Source organism: Vespa crabro, chromosome 3 (assembly GCF_910589235.1).
Source record: "Vespa crabro chromosome 3, iyVesCrab1.2, whole genome shotgun sequence".
Classification (NCBI taxonomy): Eukaryota; Metazoa; Arthropoda; class Insecta; order Hymenoptera; family Vespidae; genus Vespa; species Vespa crabro.
Window position 1 is genome coordinate 7,049,436 of NC_060957.1, and position 22,265 is coordinate 7,071,700.

Consider the following 22,265-nt stretch of genomic DNA (forward strand, 5'->3'; position numbering starts at 1 on the left):
ATCCAGGCCCCGTTGCTTCGGGCCCACCTTTCTTTCTCTCTCTCTTTCTACTGCTTTTGTACGGGCCATGGACCGCACAAAGACGAAAAAGTACTTTCGGAGAACGCCAACCAATCGCAACGATTTTCGAGTCGTCCTGTGAGGATCGAATAATATTGGCCTTCGAAACCAACAAAAAATTCGTCTTTTCAAATTTCTCTCTCTCTCTCTCTCTCTCTCTCTCTCTCTCTCTCTCTCACTCACTCTCTCTCTTTTCCTCTTTTGATACAACTAACACAACAAAGGAATACGTATGAAAGAAAGTTCGTATCGATTTCTTTTCATTTTTCTACCTTCACTCAGGATTTCCCAGCATTCCGTAATCGAAAAGGAGGACGTTTCTACGGTAGTCGATCATCGTTTATAGAAGCACGAAACTACGAAACATCGATCGTTGCAATATATCGATTGGCTCCTTCGTTCATTCGTTCGGCTACTCTCGACAAAGCACACCAACGCTCTTCTCGTTACCATTTCATTTCCTCGACGATCCTATCGATTTACGTAGAAATTTGTATTTAAGCCGAATGCCGCGAGAGACGCGCAACAACTAACGCCGACCGTTTTCACTTGCCTCGATAACACGTTTCGAAACAAGTTTCGCGCCGGAACGCTTACCAAAGCGATAACTGTTCCTGCGAAACGTAACTGATTTATAAAGTCTCTACTATCAAGGGAACTGATCGATTAGAAATTCTAAAATAATTATTCACTACAAATCTTTTAATTAAAATAACAAATGAATTACGATTTTTTTCTTTGCCTTTATGTAAAATTTTAAAAAAGAATGTAAAAAAGAATGTAAAATTTTATTAAGATTCTCATCGACTTCCGATTTCATTCGGAGCGTTCAATACCATTCTCGAATGTCTCCTGGTAGGAAGGAACGCGTTAATATAAATTTAAAGTAACAGCCGGTAAAGCCGAAGCGAAGGTAACCGGAATATCGAGGCCCCGTTGTCACGGTGCGTGTGGAGCAGTTCAGGCCACGAGGTGAGCACGCTATGTAACTATGCTGTATATATATATATATATATATATACGTATATGTATATATATATATATACGTATATGTATATATATGCCTATACATATATAAACGCAGGCCCAAGCAGCATAAGAGGTTGGGCCTTTCGATGATGTAGCGCGCTTGAACAGCCGAGAGAAACTCGTTTACCTTTAAACTCGGTCCGTGGTGCGGTGGTGGACTCGAGAGCCGACAAAAACCAAAAGCGTAGCCCGTCTCTATATTCAAAAAAATTTCTATATACATCATTGAGTTCTTTCTTTGATTATTTTTACCCCTATTTGAAACATCAAATGATAACTCGATAAAATTAAGGTAGATAAGGGGATCGTTAAAATAAAATTATTATATGACATTATTATTTAAACCACTTTTCTCCGTTCGAAATAATAACGCATTGTTTTAGGTATATATCGAAGAGAATTTACAGAGGATTTTTTTCCAATTTCAATTTTTTTTTTAATTATATCGGATGAGAAACGTTGGGAATACAATAAGATGAATTTCATAGATAATTGTCAAATATAAAAATCAAAATTTTTCAAAAGAAGAGGCAACAAAAAAAAGTAATAAAAAAATAAACAATGAAAGAATTAAATTAAAGAAGAAAAAATAAATCAAAGAACAATTATAATTCTAAAGTATGTCATTAATCTCAAACTCGAGTGGACCAAAGGAATAAGTACCGAGAATTCGAGGGTCTCCACGTATTAACCAGCACGAAGAATCGAATCGGAAAGGAAGGAGATTTGAGTTGAAAGGATCTCTCGAATTTCGAATTCGTCGAGGAGACTTCGTTCTATCGACTTCGACGGAAGCAGCTGCGTTCGTTGATTTTCCAAGGAGCCCCGAGAACAGCAGCTGGTGAGCAGCCAGTCTCGTCGACGTCGTAGTCATCGTCATCGTCGACGAGGCCTCAAATTTTCGTCTCTCTCTTTCTCTTTCTCTTTCTCTCTCTTTCTCTCTCTTTCTGTCTCTCTCTCTTTCTCGTCCACTCGAGGTACCAAAAAGGGACGAGAAAGGAACGACAAAAGGTGGTAGTCGTCCCTGGGGCGGTGCAAGGGCGGCGTACCGGCACGACACGATGGCGACGTCGATGGCGGCAGGTCGAAACCCTCTGCAGGTCTCGCACATATACACATACACATAAACATACACGTACACACACACATACACATATACGCTCACCAAGTGCTTCGGTTCTCTCCTTCGAATCCTCCAGGAATCGCTAGCCCGAGAGGACTCGAAGGAGCTCACGCTATCGATCCACGCTGCTTCGTATCACGAAACTGGCTGGCACCCCAGAGAGAAAGCGAGAGAGCGAGAGAGAGAGAGAGAGAGAGAGAAAGAGACACGCACACTTCACCCTCCTTCTCTCCTCTCAATTTCCCTCCTAAAACGACGCTATCGAAATCTCGAATTTCCCGCTACACTGACGTCACTCTTCTCTTTTCAAATATGATTCTTTCATAAAATTTTCAAATAATATTAAAACATAATTATTCTTCGACAGGCCAGTATACTTGGAAAATTCATTCACATAGGTAGATAGATAGGTAGAGGGTATGCTCTTTCTCTCTCTCGAGCGAGTTTATTTTACGAGGAATCTGCGAGATGACGATCAGCGGTTGTTATATCTTTCTACGTAGATAAGTAGATATATATATATACATATATATATATATATATATATATATATATACATATACATATATATATATTATATAAACACAAACACTTGTGTGTATATAATATATAAGTTCATATACTTTTAGCTGGGAAGTTCGTGCATGAACTCTCGGTCTCAAAGATTTTCAGGAAAAAAGATAGATAGATAGATAGATAAATAGAGGGAGGGAGAGAGAGAGAGAGAGAGAGAGAGAGAGAGAGAGAGGGAGGGAGGGAGGGAGAGGGATGAGGATACGTTAAAATATTCAGGGTCCACTCGACGAGAAGGTGGGCCTCCGAGGATGCATTTTCTTCGTTCTGCAGCTCGAAAGAGACCTAAGTATAACGAGCTTTCAGAAGCCGCATATAAATTCCCACGTAAGGCAAGTTATTCTTCTCGATGAGCGTGTATTATGCATGGGTTAAATTAGACGTTATACTTCCATAGTTTAAGGGGGAAAGAAATTTCGATGGTTTTTCTTTCGAGAATCGATTCTAAGTCTAATACTTGTCTCTTTCTTATCGCTAAGGAGAGGGAGAGAAAAAAAAATAAAAAATGTACAATTTTCAGTAGTTCATTGATAATCGCAAAGATTATCATCGAAGAAAATTACCTTATGCTGTATATGAATTATACATGGTAAATAAGTGGATACATATGTACGACACAAGCGCGATACTTTATTGTGCAGCTCGCCACGATAATTACCGAGGTGCATCAATAAAGTGTTTGCCGGCTCGATGCATGTACCTACGTACCGCAGGTTTATAGGTATCCCATGTATCAACGTCCCACAATCCTAATCATAATTTACTTTACGTTAATCCAGATTATGTTTTATTAGCGTCGTTCAGAGGTCCGCCTTGTACGTTTTTCAACAAACGATTACATACCTACATACCAAATACGAAATAACGCTGCCGGTATTTTAACGTTAATCTTTCATGCGATATTCAATTGTCATCGATAAATCCAACGGAATAATATTATCACGTTAACTCTTACGTTGATTCATAAGTGTAAAGGAAGTGATTTATGTAATAAATCTTTTCCATGTTGTATCTATATCTAATAATATCAAAACTGTACTATATATAAGAGAATTTTTATGATATCTTATCTATTCTTGATCGATGGAAATTCGAATAAAAATAATAGAAATTAAATCGTTCGGATATAATTGATACATTATTTGATACATTTGAATGATATATTTTGACATATATCATTCGTTATTCACCATAATGATAACGTAAAGTAGCTCGCTATCGTATTTCACCTGGAATATGTATAAAGAAAAAAAAAAAAAAAAAAAAAAGAATACAGTGTAAAAATACACATATATACGATATAGAAGTAACTCTTTCGCGTAAAGAATAAATAAGATGACGCGATCTCCATTTGCATTTCTCGATTTTCAAAAGAAATTCGAACTCGGCTACGTACGTATGTGGATATACATATGTGTACGTAACTGCAAGACTAAAAGGGCAAGAGGAGTCGATCAAAGTGCAATACGCGCAATAAGAAACGAAAGTGATCGTTGCTCGGTCTCCACGTTCTCGCGAGCGTTACAGAGCAGAACACGATGTGAATAAAGTCTGCGGAACGGAGAAACGCTTGCGGCTCTTTCGTTTCTTATAGTTAGTCAGTCAGTCGAAGCCAATGACTAAGCCAAAGCCAAAGCTAAAGCCGAAGTCGAAGCCGAAGCCGAAACCGAAACCGAAACCGAAGCCGAAGCCGAAGCCGTTACTGTGTTGCTTTTCTTTTAAAATATATCGGTATCGTCATAAAAATATTTTTTATGTCTCACTCTCTCCATCTTTATTTTCTTGTATCTTTTTTTTTTGTTTTAAATGTGTATATATGTTTGTGTGTTTGAGAAAGAAACGTGCGTTTTACAAGCTCTACCTCTTCCATCGCAGCTCATTCTTTATTGCCATCAGCGTCTCTCAATAAACTTAACTGCGAGTCAGGGCCGCCGATGTCGGCTATTTTAGAGCGCTCGATTTTATTTGCAGAAACGCGAGCGCCACTTTTCCCGTCGTTCACTTTCCTTTTTGCCCCCGACAAATTTCACCCTTTGAACCCGACCGTCGAACGCTCGTACACGTTCATTGCGTTCCACTCCTAGTACCGAATTTGGTTGCTCCAAAAGGATGCTTTCGAAATAATTGACATTTTTCATCATATTAACTAAATATTCCTTATCAAATCAAAATATAATGAATATCAAAAGAATGAATACTTTATAAGTTAAGAAATTAACTTTTTCAAAGTCAATATTTTTCAAAGAAAATATCAAATAATTTTCAAAAATATTCATTTTTTGTGATCAATCTACATAATAAATATATATATAGTGATTACATATATAGAAGAATATTATAATTAAAATATGTTGCCGATATTAATCAAGAGATCGTAAAAGAAAACGATATATTCTGATTTACTTGAACTTCGTCTCTTATTTTCAACAAAAAAATATATGTATAAAAACTTGTTAAAACCTCTTCATTAGCATAACATGTTAATCTGTAATTAAATGAACAATATATATATATATATATATATATATATATATATATATATATATTTGAAAATAACGTAACATCGAGATTACCTACAAAAGTAATGATGCAACAAACATAATCGTATGATTAGTTCTATTGCAATCGATTTCATAATAATCCAACCCCACCAATTACACAATTAGCTCGTTGGGAGGTAGCGATCAACGTTCCATAAGTCGGAACGATCATTTATCTGACTAAAGATCGACATTCTGTATAATACACATATACAGTTATAGTTCAGAATTTTCCTGTAGTTCGATAAATTTTTCAAATCGCCTTGACTATGCATTTCAACGAGAATTTCCACGAGCACTTCTATTTCTCTCTCTACCCCGTCCTTCTCTCTTTCTTTCCCATATTGCCGTGCCCGCATACCGGCGCAGCGAATTATAGAGAGTGCCATCCCCCACATTCCCTTCGTTGAATAATGATGGATATTGTAGGCAGCCCTCTACAGAAAAAGAGAGAGAGAGAGAGAGAGAGAGAGAGAGAGAGAGAGAGAGAGAAAGAAAGAAAGAGAGAAAAAGTGTAAGGGAGAAACAAACTCCTCCTCCATCTCTTCCTCTCTTTTTCCTTTCGTCTTTCTCTTCGTTGTACACACATATGCTCATGCTCACACTCACACACTCACACTCACTCACACACACACGCGCGCGCGCGCGCGCACACGCACACGCACACACACACACACACACACAGAGAGAGAGAGAGAGAGAGAGAGAGAGAGAGAGAGAGAGAGAGCACAGAACAGACATACACCACCTTTATATAAAATACACGCGCAGCAGACATCATCGTTCAGGTATATACATCCGTTCGAAAAAGATCTCATATGAAAAGAGTTTCGTCGAGCAGAAAGCCTTTACACCTGGCGAGAAACGTCTGTGCACCTTCTTTTGCGTGTCGGTCTATCTTGGTTGGCTCGGTCTATCGGCCAGCAACAGCAGCAAGCTGCGTTCCTACAATCCACCGGACTTTCCCGGTTTCCATAATACATGATTTCCATCGAGCTTTCCAGTTGTACTCGACTATAAGATAACGATGTGCGTGTATATGAGGTGTTACATATATATAGATACATACACACATACACACACACACACATACACACACACACAGAGTTTTTCTGCTTCTTTTTCTTTTCTTCTTTTTTACTTATTGTTTCTACTTTCTTCCTATAACTTTCAGTTTCTTTCCTTATTGTTTCTTCTTTTTTTCTTCTTTTTCATATTTTGTGGTTTTGATAAAGTTTGATGTACCGTCAAACTTTGCGTTCACGTATTCGCGTGAGTAAATCGTTCTTGAACGTAAATTATGAGACTAGACAAAGTAGAAAATTCATTTTGCAATTATATACCACTGACATTTAGCTATTGGGATTTCAGTAACGTTACTCTTTTTATTTGTTTCTTTCTTTTTTACTTTTCTTTCGGCTTTATTTCTTGGCACGTCGTAAATATGTCGCGCATATGTTACACGAAAATTCTAAGCACTTGACCATAATTCCAATTTTTCTTCTTCTTTTTCCCCCCGATGGTTGAATTTCGTCTGAGCGCATGAGTATTTTTTAATGAGTACTCGCCAAGCCGTTCTGTATAAAGTGGAAAGAGATTACCAAGCGAATTTTTAAACAGCTCATTCACATTGCACATAAAGTTTCGTAAGGTTTCGACGAATGCCGAATGTAAGTCCATGAGAGATTGCGCTTGAAATTTTCCCGAGAAAATACAAACGTATTTACAAAGAAAAGTGCTGCAATTATCTAGAAAATCCAACTAATCTTTTCGTCATGTCGTTATCAAAAATCTAGAACAATTATACAGTAAAACCTGGTTTTGTGCGGTCCTTTTTTATGTGATTTTATTTTTGTGCGATCGGTTTTGTGCGATTTTATTTTTCTACATTTTGAAAAATCTAGAGAACGATAAATTAAGCCTGACTGAAGTTTGGAAAAAATTCTCAATTTTAGACTGCATAAGCCATATTATTGCAGCAATTGAACAAATCAAACAACACACATTAAATTCATGCTGGAAAGCGATCTGGCCTGAATGTGTAATTAATCGAAACGTTTCCGAAAACGCGTCAATTTCTTCAGGTCTAATTTAATTATTTAATTTAATTGAAAGCATTCTCTCATCTATTTCATAAATCATTGATGTATTTTCTAAGTCCGACTTTTTTTATGCGGTCCCTGTCCATCGCATAACAAAAATTTTAGGTAGTATATCGTACAAAGTTGTTTATTATATATAAGAATTTATAAAATTTTCGAATATTTTTTTATACGATTTCTTTTATGCGATCCCTATCCACCGCACAAAAACAGGTTTTACTGTACGTTAAAAAAAGAAAAGAAAAAAAAATGCGTGTGTAGTACTACAATAAATTATAAAGTACTGAATATCGACGAGAAATAAAAGTGTTGTACAATTAACATACGATTATGCGGGTTTGGAAATGTTCGTTTAACGTTTCAATCGAAAACGTGCACAAATGGTTACGTCGACGCTATTGTTTTTTTCGGATACGAGTGAAACAAAGATAGACAGAAAGAAAACAAAAAAATGAAGAGAAAAAAGCACGGTCGAGAATTTCGAAGAAGAGACATAACTTATCAGCTGCGTACAGGAAAATAACCATAAATGACGGACGGCGATGATGACGATAATAATAATAATGATAATAATAAGAAAGAGGAAATGAAGAAATGATAGGAGAAAAAGGGAACCAAATAAATAAGCAAACAATCAGTGAATCAGAGAAACTGGGACAGACAGGTAAGTAAAAAAGTAGTCTAAGTCAGAAAATCGGAACATTATTTGTTATAAAATTTCTCAAGGAAAGATATTTATATATACACATATATGTATAATGCACACACATATCAATGGTTCACGGCCCTTGGACCTTTCTAAGAAGGGATATATCAAACAAGAAGGTACCGTTTCTACGATGGGCGATGCCTAAAGCATATATGTACTTCCTTAAAAACCCAGGTGGACCTGCCCAGGCTTATTCGAGCCGTACCACCTGCCTGCCACCATAAGACATTCACATATGCTATAGTAGCTTGCCTTTTCGAACGTATTCTCTCGCTAGAAGCTTTTCCTCGAAGAGCAAATGCAGCCAAGTTTCTATACTTTATTTTATCGTAAATGTTCGTCCTTATAATCTTAAAGAAGATACAAGAAATGTGTATATGTGTGTGCGTATGTGTACACGGCGCTTATGTGGCGTGTGAAAGTTCAATGCAAATGAAATTTTCTACTCTCTCGCACGTCGATATTTTTTATTGAAAATATTCAATATTATAGAGAGCTCGATTATCGATCGTTCTAATTAATATGTTTAAGATTACGTCTCTTTGAAAGATTGAAAAGAAAGGAAAAAAGATAAAAAAGAAAAGAAAGAGGAAAGAAAAAAAACAATTTTCTAGTAACTCTAATATCAGTAGAATACTTAATAATTTTCTTTTCTCGAGAATAAGTCCGAAGGGGAAAAAAAGGAGAGAAAAAAAAAAGAAAAGAAAAAACTGACTGCCATAGCAAGTTCGCGACAAAATCGTAAGATCCTATCTTTCCCACCGTTCAAGGCAGCTGCGTCCGGCAAAAGCACGCGAGCCATGCCAGTTGTAAGTTCTGACGTTATTGTAACCCTCGTCGCTGCACACGATCTTACGTTCTCCTAGTGTACGTGATAATAACAAAAATATATATATATAAATATATGTATAAAAAAAAAGTGACCAGACGAGAAAGACGAAGGGCTTCCTTGCTTTCCTCTAGGCGAACTCGTCAAAGCAAACAAAATTTCTATTAGGCTATTACGTCATTTCTATCGTAGATATTTCTTCCATGAAAGAGAACAAGTTAAAAAAAAAAAAAAAGCAATGATATAAATGAAAATAAAATCGTAGGATAACGATCAATACATCGTTAATTAAATTAATAAAACTTTCTTTTCAAAAATAATACCGAAAAAAAATTGACATTTAATGTGCAATAACTTCTACGTATAAAAAATTATTAGCTTGCGTGTTAAGAGGTAATAGACGAAGGCTCGAACGAACAATATTACATTCAAGAGTTTCAAGGATTTTTCGAAAATTTTCAAGACTCTCTCTTACTCACTCTTACTCACACTTACTCTCTTTCTCTCTCTCTCTCTCTCTCTCTCTCTGAACTACCGCTACGGCGGGGTTATACATTTATAAAAGTTTTGCAGAATATCAAGAAACATGTAAAGTTGGACGTATTTATCCCCACATGGTGTTAAGAAAATGAAAAGAAAAAAAAGAAGAAAACAAAAAACAAAATAAAAAGAAAAACCAAAAAAAAAGGAAGAGAAGGATATCATTGTTTATCGAGACAGTATCGCATTTCTCTGTTTGTATGGCCGGACGGGCACACCATGAATCGCTATGTACTTCCTCTGACAAAGGAAACGACGGTAGGTCTAATGTGTGAGACGTACTACATACGTACGTACGTGATGTGCGCGTGTGTACGTTGGCGTGTGTGCGCGTATTTGTGTGAGAGGGACAGAATGAGGGAGCGAGGGAGGGAGTGAGAGGATGAGAGAGAGAGAGTGAGAGGGAGGGAGGGAAAACACGAACGTATGGCTCTTTTGTTTAGTGTTCTCCTTATGTATGCCAGAGAATATTTAAGTCCCTCTATGCATTTTACAATTACCAAGCGACCTTCGTCTACTTCGAGAAGACCACAAAGTTGCTTTATTTCATCTATCCTCTTGTCGTCGAACGATCAAAGTCGATCTACTTTATTTCCTCTTGATTTCTGGTTAACGAAAACTCATATATTGTGTATATATACACATATATACATATACATAGATTACACATATACATATACATATATATACACATATCATATATATCATATATATACACATATATATACGTATACATATATACATATATATACATCACACACACTTATGGGTATAGATACGTACGAGATCGATTGTAACGCGGTTGATAGGAATTTATCGGTGGTACCTTAGAGGACCACCAGCGATCAGACGATACAAAAGAAAATAGGTATCGTATTTATTTACTTACACCTTAGTCATTTACATGCTTATAACAATATCGTTGAAGTCCTTGGATTTAAATAGCTAACTAGTATTACGTTTTAGTAACCTTTAATCCGTGAACCGATATTTTTTGTCTTCGGATTAATAATATTTATAAAAAGAAAAATAAAAAAAAAAGATTGCTTAAATCTTTTATTTTAATTTCAAATTAAAATGACATTTGAAGATACTAATATAAATTTTTTTTCGATCTTTTAAAAGCAATTCTATCTACTGTCGAAAGTCTACTTTCTTCGAAGACCTTTAAAAACATGTTGGAAATATATGATTCCAAATTTACGGTTTATGGTAATCATCAAAACGTAAAAAAAGTGAAAATATTTCGAAAAAGTTAACGATGATTTATGAAGAATTATATCTGGAAGAAATGAATTTGTAAATAGATATATACACTAAACGTATTTATATGTATAATAAACGGAAAAATACGACATATTCCGTAATTTTCCTCATTCGTTCGATCTTTCAAATATTTCATCGTCTTATCGGATCTGATATTGCCGTCGTTCGAATCGATAGTAAAGTGACATATACGCACAACAAATATGTATATATATATATATATATATATATATATATATATATATATATATATATACGAAAAATAAATGTTATTAAAACTAATTAAGAAGGACAATAGTCTTTTTATTTTCTGCGATAAAAGAGAATGAGGAAAGATATATTAGGGATAGTATGTATTGCGTGTTTCCTTGATTTCAATCGAGAAGAAGAAAAGAAACATGATAAACGTTAGCCGTTGTCATCGTTGATAATAAATCTTAAGAGATGAAGAAAATACAGTAGACATAAAAGCACGTCCGGATTTGTTTTTAAATGAGAACGTGTGGTACGTCCGGACGACGATAAACCATCATCTTTCTCTCGATGAATCGACGTGTATATGATAATGACAATGAGACATCACACGGACAACAACGACGACCGACACAGTGATGACAAAGAAAAGAAGAAGAAGAAAAAGAAGATGATGATGAAGAGGAGGAGAAGGAGGAGAAATGAGATCCGCGCAGCCTCGATTTTCCGTGTAGGGCCGGTCGAGACAGGGCACTTACTACTGCGAAGGTGAAAGACGAAGCAAGCAAACTCGAGAAACGAGAGATAGAACAAGAACACACAGTTGCACTCAACACGGCAGAACGCGCCGACCAATTCGTGTACAACGTTATATACCGTACGTACGGTAGATACGAGCACCATTTCCGGCGTGCGTTCCGTGGCATAACAAATGCCCGCCGGAGGGCGTATCGATTCGTACAAAATATTCGTGGCTAATAGTAAGTACGCAATGAATATTTAGACATGCATTTTCCTACGTTCAAACTTTTTCTTTATACTCGATGATAACGAAAAAAAATACTTTTTGCTCTATCTCTATCTCGCTCTCGCACTTGCTCTCTCATTCGATCTCCTCCTCTAGCCGCTCCCTCCTCTTCGCGACCTAGCACTATCGACTACCGAGAGGATAGTGGTGATCGTCGTCATCGTTGTCGTTGTATCACGGTAAAAGGGAAAGAAGAATACACAGATTTTCCTACCGTATGGGGTAACACTCCCGCGTCGCCGTCATGACTGGATGTCGTCGTTCGTTTTGTGCGAACAGCCAAGAGCGGAAGGCACGATGTGACGACGAAAGCGACGATGATATATACACAATCGCTGCGGTGTGCGCGCGTTTCCTAGTGTAGTAGTAGTAGTAGTAGTTGCGGCAGCGGTAGTAGTAGTAGTAGTAGTAGTAATAGTAGTAGTAGTGTATGTGGATGGATGGATACTTGGATGGATGGACACAAGCGATATACGCGTGTGTGTATATATGCAGGCTGCTCCGTGAAATGTGTCGTTGCTTTTTGTCGCTGTTGGTAGACGACTCACGTACGTATGTATATGATCTATAGATATATATATATACATATATATATATATGTTATTAGGTAGGCAGACAGGACACGCACGCACGCACGCTACAGGCGTGCCTCGGTGACACTCTCACACACACACGCGCGCGCGTGCAGATTAGTCAGCGGAGCACGCTAACTACCAGGATAACACAACCGTCACTGACGGCGTCGCGCGACTGACTGAACTGAGTGCGACTCAGTAGACTATATGGAGGAGAGGGGTGAGGATGTCTAGTAGTGGGGTCGCTCGGACAGAGTGGGAGAAGTTACCTCAGGGACGCGATTAACGACGCAAGGTGCCCCGGTTCTTTCCTTTCTCTCCTCTTTTGTACCGCCTCTTCACTCTCCTCCACTCCGTTTTCTCTCAACCCACCACTTTTTTTTTCCAACACAATTATACACATATTTTTAAAGGCATAAATCGATTTCGCGATCTATAGGACATTATTATTATTTTTTTTTAATTATATGCAAACTCGTATACTTTTTTTAAACGCCTAATAAAGTTAAAGTCGCTCGAGATATGCGTTTTCTCTCTTTCTGTAGTTTTTATGCCGTTTTGAGCTTATTCGATTAAAGTGAATTGATGGCAGACACATTCGTATGCATTTCGTTTTCAGCGTATCGCACTATTAACACTTTTGTCCGAGAAGGGAAATAAATAGCTTTGAAATCATTCTTTCTCGTATTACATATGCACTTAAGTATACATTTCTTTCGATTATTTGTGAGTCAAAAGGAGCTGCTCTTTCGAGGTCTCACGTAAAAACGTGACGTAGTCGCAAAACGAATTTAAACGGGCGTAATCAACGAGAGAAGAAGAAACGCAACGAGAGACGCTTATATCCGATAGCACGAACATTCGATCATCGTCCTTTGGTCTCTTACGACGAAAGCTGATTGACTAGGGGAGTCTCTCTCCTCGGAGATTTTCGTTAAAGATTCCCACGGATACTTTTGGGAAGACTACATCCCTGAGACCTTATAGGAGTTGTGTGTGTGTGAGAGAGAGAGGGGTGAAAGGGAGGGAGAGAAAAAGAGAGAGAGGGGAAAATGATGAGGAGGGAGATGAAGAGGAGGGGTTAATATCAGAGGAGAGCGGATAGGAAGGAAGATAGGGGCGACCCTAAAGCGAGGGAGTGCTGATGCGAAGCCGCGAGCACACGAAGGGACCTTCGAATAAAAAAGAGGTAGGATCTACGGTGAGAGAGAGAGAGTGAGAGAGTGTGTGTGAGAGAGGGAGAGTGAGAAAGATAGCAAGAGAACAGAGAGGGAGATCCCTTCTTCCTCGAGAGAGGCCGCGCCCACGCGGTTCTCTCGACGACCGTGTGCTGACTCTCCGACTGACACAGCCCTGAGCGACTAAGTAAACACTCCTGAGTCCTGCTATCCAACAACCACGTTCTACGTACGTATGTACGTACGTACCTATCTACGTACATACGTATCTATGTACATACATACGTTGTACGTTCGTTCGTATGCCTCATATTTTCTACAAGGCTGAATATCCGCAAAGCGTAAACGCGTGCTTTACATCGAACGGTGCTACGCATTTCCTTCGAAAACAAGTTGAGAAGTAAAGAGAGAAAGAGATAGAGAGATAGAGAAAGAGAAAGAGAGAGAGAGAGAGAAAGAAAGGAGGGAGAGAAAAAGAGAGAGAGAGAGAGAGGAAAAGAAAAGAAGGAAGGAGTTAGCGTAAAATGGTAACGAGATAGGAGCGCGCTCCGTTTTTCATGTTACGAGCCGAGGACGGTCGGTTCAGCGGCGCGTGCGTACTCGCTACTTCGAAATTCCAGCGAGCTGGGCTTCAGACCTGCCAGAGGGATAGAACGAGAGAGAGAAAGAGAGAGAGAGAGAGAGGATTGAAGGGGAATTCCGGATCGACAAGACCCTCGTTCTCGTGGCTTTCTGGACATTACCTGCTTCTCTCTCTCTCTCTCTCTCTCTCTCTCTCTCTCTCTCTCTCTCTCTCTCTCTCTCTCCTATATTCCTCCATTCTCCATCTTCGTTCTTCGAAAGAGGATTCGTTTTGTGAACAAACTATTACTACTACTACTACTCTACTACTACTATTACTATTACTACTATTACTATTACTAGTATTACTACTACTGACCGATGCTCGTTTTAACCACGTATCGAATTTCCACGCTTTTTATTTCGAGATCTCTCTTTCTTCTCTCTTATCTTTTCTTTTTTTTTTATTTCAAATAGAAAGGGGTAACACTAACGATCGCTACGTACCTGACGATTGTCAAGCGGATCACACGATGCTTCTTGCACAATACCAAGTTACGTTGCTACCCTCGCTAAGCGATTCTTCTTGCACATCTTCGTCGTTACGCGAAAGACAGATAAATAAAGAGTACAAAAGAAAAAGAGAGAAATAAATAAAGAAAGAAAGAAAGAAAGAAATAGATAGATAGATAGAGATAGAGATAGAAATACAGATAAAGATGAGATACAGAAATACAGAAGAGAAAGAGAGATAGAGAGAGAGAGAACGAATTTTTAAATCGAAATTCGTACGAGGACATCGCGAGAAGAGACAATCCTAATGAGAGACGATGACGATGATGACAATGATGACGTCGACGATAATGATGACGACGATATTCGAAACGAGTGAGTGGAAGTAAAGAGAGTATGTAGATAAAAGAAAAGTAAAGAATTTCTCTTCCCTCTTGTACGGACCCAATACGAACGAACATTTTCAAGTTCGACACGTCTCTCGAATATGACGGTGAGGAGCATAAGTCAACGCGTGGCAACGTCGCGACACAGCTGTCATATGCGTCATGCGTCGAGTATCGGACCGAGCGTATATACACGAGAGGCCATTCCATGCGATCGTCATCAAAGAGAGGAGGATAGCTCGCATTTGCCAGAATCATGTTGATCTGTAAAACGGGTGGTTTTATCAAATGAATAAGAACAAAATATGTTCGCGAGATCGATAAAGATATTACGTATTAGATTAATAGTTGAAAATATATAAAATTAGATGGAAGGACGGGCATTTCGAAAAGAAAAGAAAATAAAGAACAAACAAACAATTATGAGCTAACTTCGATTGTCTTTCTTTTTTCCTTTCTTCTTTTGAAATCTCCATGAGAAAGTAAGTTTTGGAATATAGAAACTGTTAATTTTACGTAACGTACAGAGCTTCGTGTGCTCGATCGGAACGAGTTCTCCCTTCCTCTTCCTTCATCAACCGTTTTATGCGTGTCCACCGTGATCTCCGATCGATAAGAGAGATTTAAAAAAGCATCGGTCACGAATCGATCGGTACGCTGCCAGTCGAGCGAGCGGACAGTGCTCGACTACTCTAAACGAGAGAGTTTCCTTTTAAATTGCCTGGCTTCCTTCACCCTTCCGTTCTGGTAGTGTATACGACGAGTCGAAAATATTATTTCGACGAACGGTGTATGTATTTTGCGAGGGGAGAGATAGGAGGGAAGAAGAGAGGGAGAAAAAGAGAGAAAGAGAGAGACAAAAAAATGACAGAAAGGGGGATAGGGTTGGGCTGCTATCAGCTATGCACCCTTATCAATTGGAAAATTGGTGCGTATAAGGAGGGGCAGTGAAGAGTATGTGAGAGAAAAGAGAGAGAGAGAGAGAGAAAGAGCGAGAGAACGGAAGAGGAAGAGAGTGGGAGATTATGTTTACGCGCTCGACAGGACCGTATTCACGAGTTGGGTAGTATTCGAGGGATCCAACTAGCTTAGGAGGGAGGAAGAAACGATAGAGTTTTTGGCCTCGGTGAGGCTTCCTCGTCGTTTGGAAATGTGTCGTCGACCCGCATCGTCTATGCACCCTTATGAATCGGAAAATGCCTCGCTCAGTTCCTCCTGCCAGAGAAGAGAGACAGGCGAAAGGGGCTGCTGGTACAAAAGTCAGGGGCGTATCCGCGAACGCGAGGGAGAACGAACGATAAGGTGGAAAGCACCGAGAAAGCTGACAGCGCATGCGTCGTTCCTCATAGTCGTGGGCGTCGGGAATGTACCGAAGAGAGAATGAAAAAGTGAAAGAGAGAGAGAGAGAGAGAGAGAGAGAGAGAGAGAGAGAGAGAGAGAGAGATAGCGTCGTGACTCTGACGCCAGGACGCTCGTATTCTCGGCCACGTTCGTCGTTCCCGCCTGCCACTCCGAAAATTCTACTTTTCTTTTTATTTCTTTTCTTCTCTCTCTCTCTTCATTTTATTTTTCCTTTTTTTATTATATATTCTCTTTCATTCCCGATGCCTCATCAGCGAGGGAACACGGAACCTACGTGGCGACGTTATCGCGTGATTTCAGTCCACTCGAAAAATCCGAGATTCACTTCCCCTCTCGTTTCCTCACACAACACTCACGAAGCGCGATAGGCAGAAGGACGGACGAGCTTATCGCACTGCTCGACGACGACCGAGAAAACTCATAGTTGGTTTCGTGCGATTATTCCTATCGTTCTTCTTTTCTTTATCTTCGATATCAGTGGCTCTGGGCCGTGCATTTTATATTTTTCTAGAAACAACAATGATGTTGATGTTGAAGAGACAGACAGACGATTTCCCTCGCATCCGTACGTACATACGTGTACGTAAGTAAATACATACAACTACGGCTCGATATCAACGTAAAGATCTTAGTACGGTGTTAAATTATTGCATCACTAGCCGAGGGACGCGAGCTCTCTATATGCTTACGTAATTTCATCAGGTAGAGAACCATCGGTATAACTTTGTTTGTGCGAGAATCCATGGTTTTGTCTTAAAGATGCATACATAAGTGAATACACACATGCATAGGTAGGCTAAACTAAACAGAGCCTTCTTGTTTCAAAAGTGAGATACTTTATTTTCAAACGTATTTTTCCAAGAACAAAAGGAACGAGGGTGGGGGGCGAGGGAGGAAGAAAAAAGAAAAAAAGAAAAGATAATATCTCACGATACCGCGAGAAAATCGCTGACGATTTCATCAGACACCTTTTTATTATCAATCATCGACTTACTATACCGACTAACGTTCCATATACACTGTGATTAATTGCCGAACTCGAAAATACATATATGTTTCGAATGTGCTAACGTGTCTGATAAATGTTGCAACATTTTTTTGGTAACACAAACATTCCGCCTTGCGTTATACGAAAGGGCCAAATGGTAACAACGGGAACTTTTCGATTGACAACGAACAAACAACGTTTTACACGTCGATCGATCGATCGATGGAAAATTTTACGGTGTGATAGAACATGTGTACACAATACATATATATATATATATATATATATGCATGCATAGATTCTATACACATACGTATACATATATGTATTAGTGTATATAATATATATATACACATATATATATAGATAGCTATGTACATAGATAACTCCCGTTAGAATAGGATGGTCCATTTTCTATGAAACTTTTCGACGGCACAAGGAAGCTTTCCACGATATAATCCCTCAGAGCTGACTACGAGACCAGAGGGAACATAGCTTCGTTCAAGGGGACTTCTAACCCGTAACTTCAATTTATATCCATTTATGGTGTGCAAGAAAGTAGGTAAGGAAAGATATATGACTAAACAGTCACGCCGCGTGAGAGCCTAGAAACCCTCGAAGCAACGTCACACTTTAAAGGACATGAGTATAATGTCGAGTGTTCGCATTTATTTATTTAAAGAAACGCTCCTTTACTTCTTCATGTACACACAAACACACACACATATCTAACAGCGTTTCCTTCTTCTTCTTCTCCTCTTCTCTTCCTCTTCTTTTTCTTCTTCTTCATAATCGATTGATCTTTCGAAAGCAAAACGAGATTACAGTCGTTTCTCTTCCTCTCGTATGTGAGAATAAAAATGGCATCATTTCTCTTTTTTTCGTTTTTTCTAAACTTTTCGGTAAGCCAGCGAAGAAAATGATCGGACGTGAGAAATCTTGTCGGGCTCTATCACTGCGTCATATCGCAAACTCCTCGTAACACAGACCGAACCACACACATACACACACAGACAGACGAGGCTTCGACATTTTCTGCTGCGTCTATCGAAAAATTCTATGCATTCGCAAGTGCATGTGTTACAACCATCGTGTGTATATATATGTGTATATATATATGTATATATATATATATATATATATATATATATATATATATACACGTACATATGTATGTATTATTTCTTGCACTAGTTCGTAATCAGAAAATTTCATAATCGCGAACGCTTTCATTTTAGACGAATGACAAAGCGATCGATTGTGAAAAAAGAAAGAAAAGAGAGAGAGAGAGAGAGAGAGAGAGAGAGAGAGAGAGAGAGAGAGAGAGAGAGAGAGAGAAAAGAAAGAAAGAACTTAACGTCATTTCTTTATTCCGAAATCATTTTTCACGTGACCGTAATACATGAATTGGGATTTATTTTCATATGTATTGTATCATGTAATATAATATGTAGAGTATGTATCTGCCTATATGATCAAATCAAGAATTTGATACAAAGTGTAATAAAATAAAAAAATAAAAGCAAAAGAAATAATTATAATAATAAACAATTATATTTAAACTTTTATTTATGAAAAGATTTCAAGTAGGAAAATATCCTATGAGTTATTTCTATCCTCAAACCCTTTCTAACTATTACTCGGTTAAGCCTAATGCTTTACCAAGCTTACAATGACAATCCCTTCTAATTAAGTACTCGAATCAATTGAAGAAGAATTGATTTACATTTTCCCATAATTCATAACGTCAAAGGATATCGATTTTGTTAGCGAGAATGTGCAAATATCGTCGAAAGGGTGACAGAGTCCCTTTGTAAAATTGGATTTATCTAGGATCATAGACGCTTTTAGTTTAAACAAAGAGTGACAATATTTTAGATCATAATAATATCATTTGGATTGTTTAGCTTCGAAGAAGCTAAACAATGAATTAATATCATAAAATATTTCGAAATTGAAAATCTACATAGCTTATTATTCAGAAATGTGTGTGTACGCACATACACACACAGGCACACACACACACATACATGAATGCGTATGAAAGCGTGGTATCTCTTATCGGGCTCCCCTATGAGCAACGTGCATGAAACTACCGAGTGGAACTAGCATGGCTCGCTTTACAACAGATATCCGGGCTGATTCGCATTCACCTTATCGCTTCGTGCAACTTTCTTGGCTGACGTTATACTGCCACATAATAACACTGAGTCTGGTACAAAGTCTTAAACAAAAGGAGTTTGCTCTTTCAAGTACGACTACTTATTTATATGCATATATACGTATACGTTTACCTATGTATGTATCATACCCTCAATACCCTCGAAAATTTGATTTCGAGAAAGCCATTAAATAACTTCACCGATATTATTAGCACTTTTTTCATCATAATATAGATCAGAAGAAAATCATTTGGAAGAGAATCATAATTTCACACACATAAACATATACGTATACATTAGAGTCGATGTCATGGCACACAATAAAGATAAGCTCGCTATCGTACATCTACTATATCTAGTCTAGCTAGTAGACGTATAATCGATCGCAACACCGTTGCGATAGCTAGGATCTTGCCTGTAGTGAGAGCAATGTCGATGTAAGCTCGACGAGAATACATTAGTTTATGAAACTTTGATCATTATTCGATATTACGTATGTATGTATGTAGTAGTTTTCTACGGGTACCCTGATCTCTTAACTCTATTTCGATTAATACCAATATTATAATAAAAAAAGAAAAAGAAAGAAAGACAGAGAAAGAGAGAGAGAGAGAGATTGAAAGAGAAAGAGAGAGATCAAATTGGTAGATTAAGATGATCTTTATTCGCATGGACGTAAGAGATAATTCCTAATAAAAAAATGTTGAAAGCCATAAGAAAGAAAGGATATATACTATATACATAGGAGAGGGGAAGAAAAGACAAAGAGAAAGAGGGGAAAGAGAGAAAGAAAGAGAGGAGAATAGTAGTTATACTGTAGAAGGGCTCGCTTGGAAAGACTCGTCCATTCGTGGTGTCTCGACTCCGATTCTCGTGGATCGGAGCGTGAAGCACGATAACCCGAGTCCGTGTAGAGGAAGATAGTCGCAGGAGGGATGAGGAGAATGGACGGAAGGAGGAGAAGGAGGAAGGAAGAAAAGAGGAGGAGAAGGAGAAGAAGAAGCAGGAGGAGAAGGAGGAGGTTGGAAAGCGCGATTTAAAGCCGAGGACACGTGCGTGCGGGGCTCTATGAGACAAGTCGTGTGTTTCTACGATCGACGTGCGCGCGCGCACGTACACACGCATGGAAGAGAGAGAGAGAGAGAGAGAGAGAGAGGGAGAGAGAGAGAGAGAGAGAGAAAGAGGAGTCGAGTGCGCGCGTGACATTGTGTTTACGTGTGGGAGAGGGGCAAAGGAAGGAAGGAAGGAAGAAATGAAGGAAGGAGGTTAGGTCTTTGTAGTGGGGATGAGCTAGGAGTGGGGAGAAGAAAAACAAGGAAGAATCGAAAGGTGCAGCACTCACAGGTGCCGCACCGTCGAATGCATGCTGACATCTATCCTATGTAACCTCTTTTCTCTCTCTCTCTCTCTCTCTATCCTTTTTTTCTTTCTACTATCTTTCTCACAGATTCCAAAGAGTCAGTGAAAATGAAAAATGGTTTTGAGCGATCATTATGGTCGCCGTGAAAGGGAAAAAAAGAGAGTAGATTATCTGACTTGGGTTTCGATTGAAAAAGGAGGATGAAAGGACAAACTGATGGATAATACAGGGGACCGGTCATCGTGAGAGAAAGCCGCTTTCACGAGATTTGCCAAAAAGTTGAGACGACACATCGTCGATGCCGGATAAAGACGATGCGTGCTTACGTGCTTGCTTGCTTGCTTACTTACTTACTTACTTACGAGCAAGTGAGCGAGAGAATATGGGAGACGTGCCAGATAGCAGAGACGGATAGAACAAAGAGAATACGTGTATGTGCGTATATATATATGTAGGTGTATATGTATATATATGTTGGATGTATGTGCGTATGTACGTGTGAGAAAGAGACATAGATAGATAGATAGATAGATAGATAGATAGATAGATAGATAGATAAACAGACAGACAGACAGATAAATAGATAAATAGATAGAAGAGAAAGAAGAAGAAAAGAGAGCATGGCGCGTCGTAAATGTTGGCTGGGATATCTCCTACCTTCTTTTTCACCGAGAAAATCTGGGCTCTCGGATCGGCGTCATAGCTGAATTTTTTCGTTTGTTTCGCAAAAACAATAACGACGACGTCGACGACGACGACGACGACGACGACGACGACGAAGACGAGGACGAAGACGACGGCGACAACGACGACGATGGTCGGCGATGGCCGAACAGCTCGTGCAGCTCAGCCACTGGTTACACTGAGGTCGCTCCATGTCTCTCACTCGACCGGAGGAGGCACGACCTCGCGTCTCCGACCCCGCCCATCGTCGCGAAATCGTGCAATAGAAGCAAAACAGACACGACGACGATGACGACGATGACGACGACGACGACGACGACGACGACAACGACAACGACAACGACGACGACGACGACAACGACAACGACGACAATAACGATAACGATAACGACGACGACGACACAGCAACAACAACGATAATTTTACGCCCGTCGAAAAAGTTTAAGATCCTAAAACTATTCAAAGGAACTTCCGTTTTTACAACACCCCCCTTCGATTGTCTCTATGTCGTCGTAGACTCTACGAGCTCCCTCTCGTTTAAGCGCTTTCGCTCTCCCTCCTAACGTCCTCCGCGACGCACCACCTTTTATCGGACATTCTCCTTCTTTCTTTCTCTCTCTCTCTCTCTCTCTCTCTCTTTCTCTCTCTTTCTCTCTCTCTCTCTTACTTTTTCCTATCTTCGCTTATCCTTCGCATCTGTCTCTTTCTCGCCGACTGACGTCACC

General features: G+C 39.0%; 1 protein-coding gene across 2 annotated transcripts in view; it reads right to left on the reverse strand.

The window, feature by feature from the left end:
• LOC124423143 (RING finger protein 44-like) overlaps window positions 1–22,138 on the reverse strand; it is a 36,454-nt gene extending 14,316 nt beyond the window's left edge. Inside the window, exon 1 of one of the 2 annotated variants that reach the window (XM_046960585.1) lies at window positions 21,514–22,138. Coding sequence is in view for 1 of the 2 variants with exons in the window: in XM_046960586.1 (XP_046816542.1) it covers window positions 11,986–12,017 (32 nt within the window). In the remaining variant the exon portion in view is untranslated. Of the gene's footprint in view, window positions 1–11,985; window positions 12,359–21,513 lie in introns of those variants that run through there. The other variant, XM_046960586.1, reaches the window with a different exon arrangement.
• Window positions 22,139–22,265: the final 127 nt, after the last annotated feature.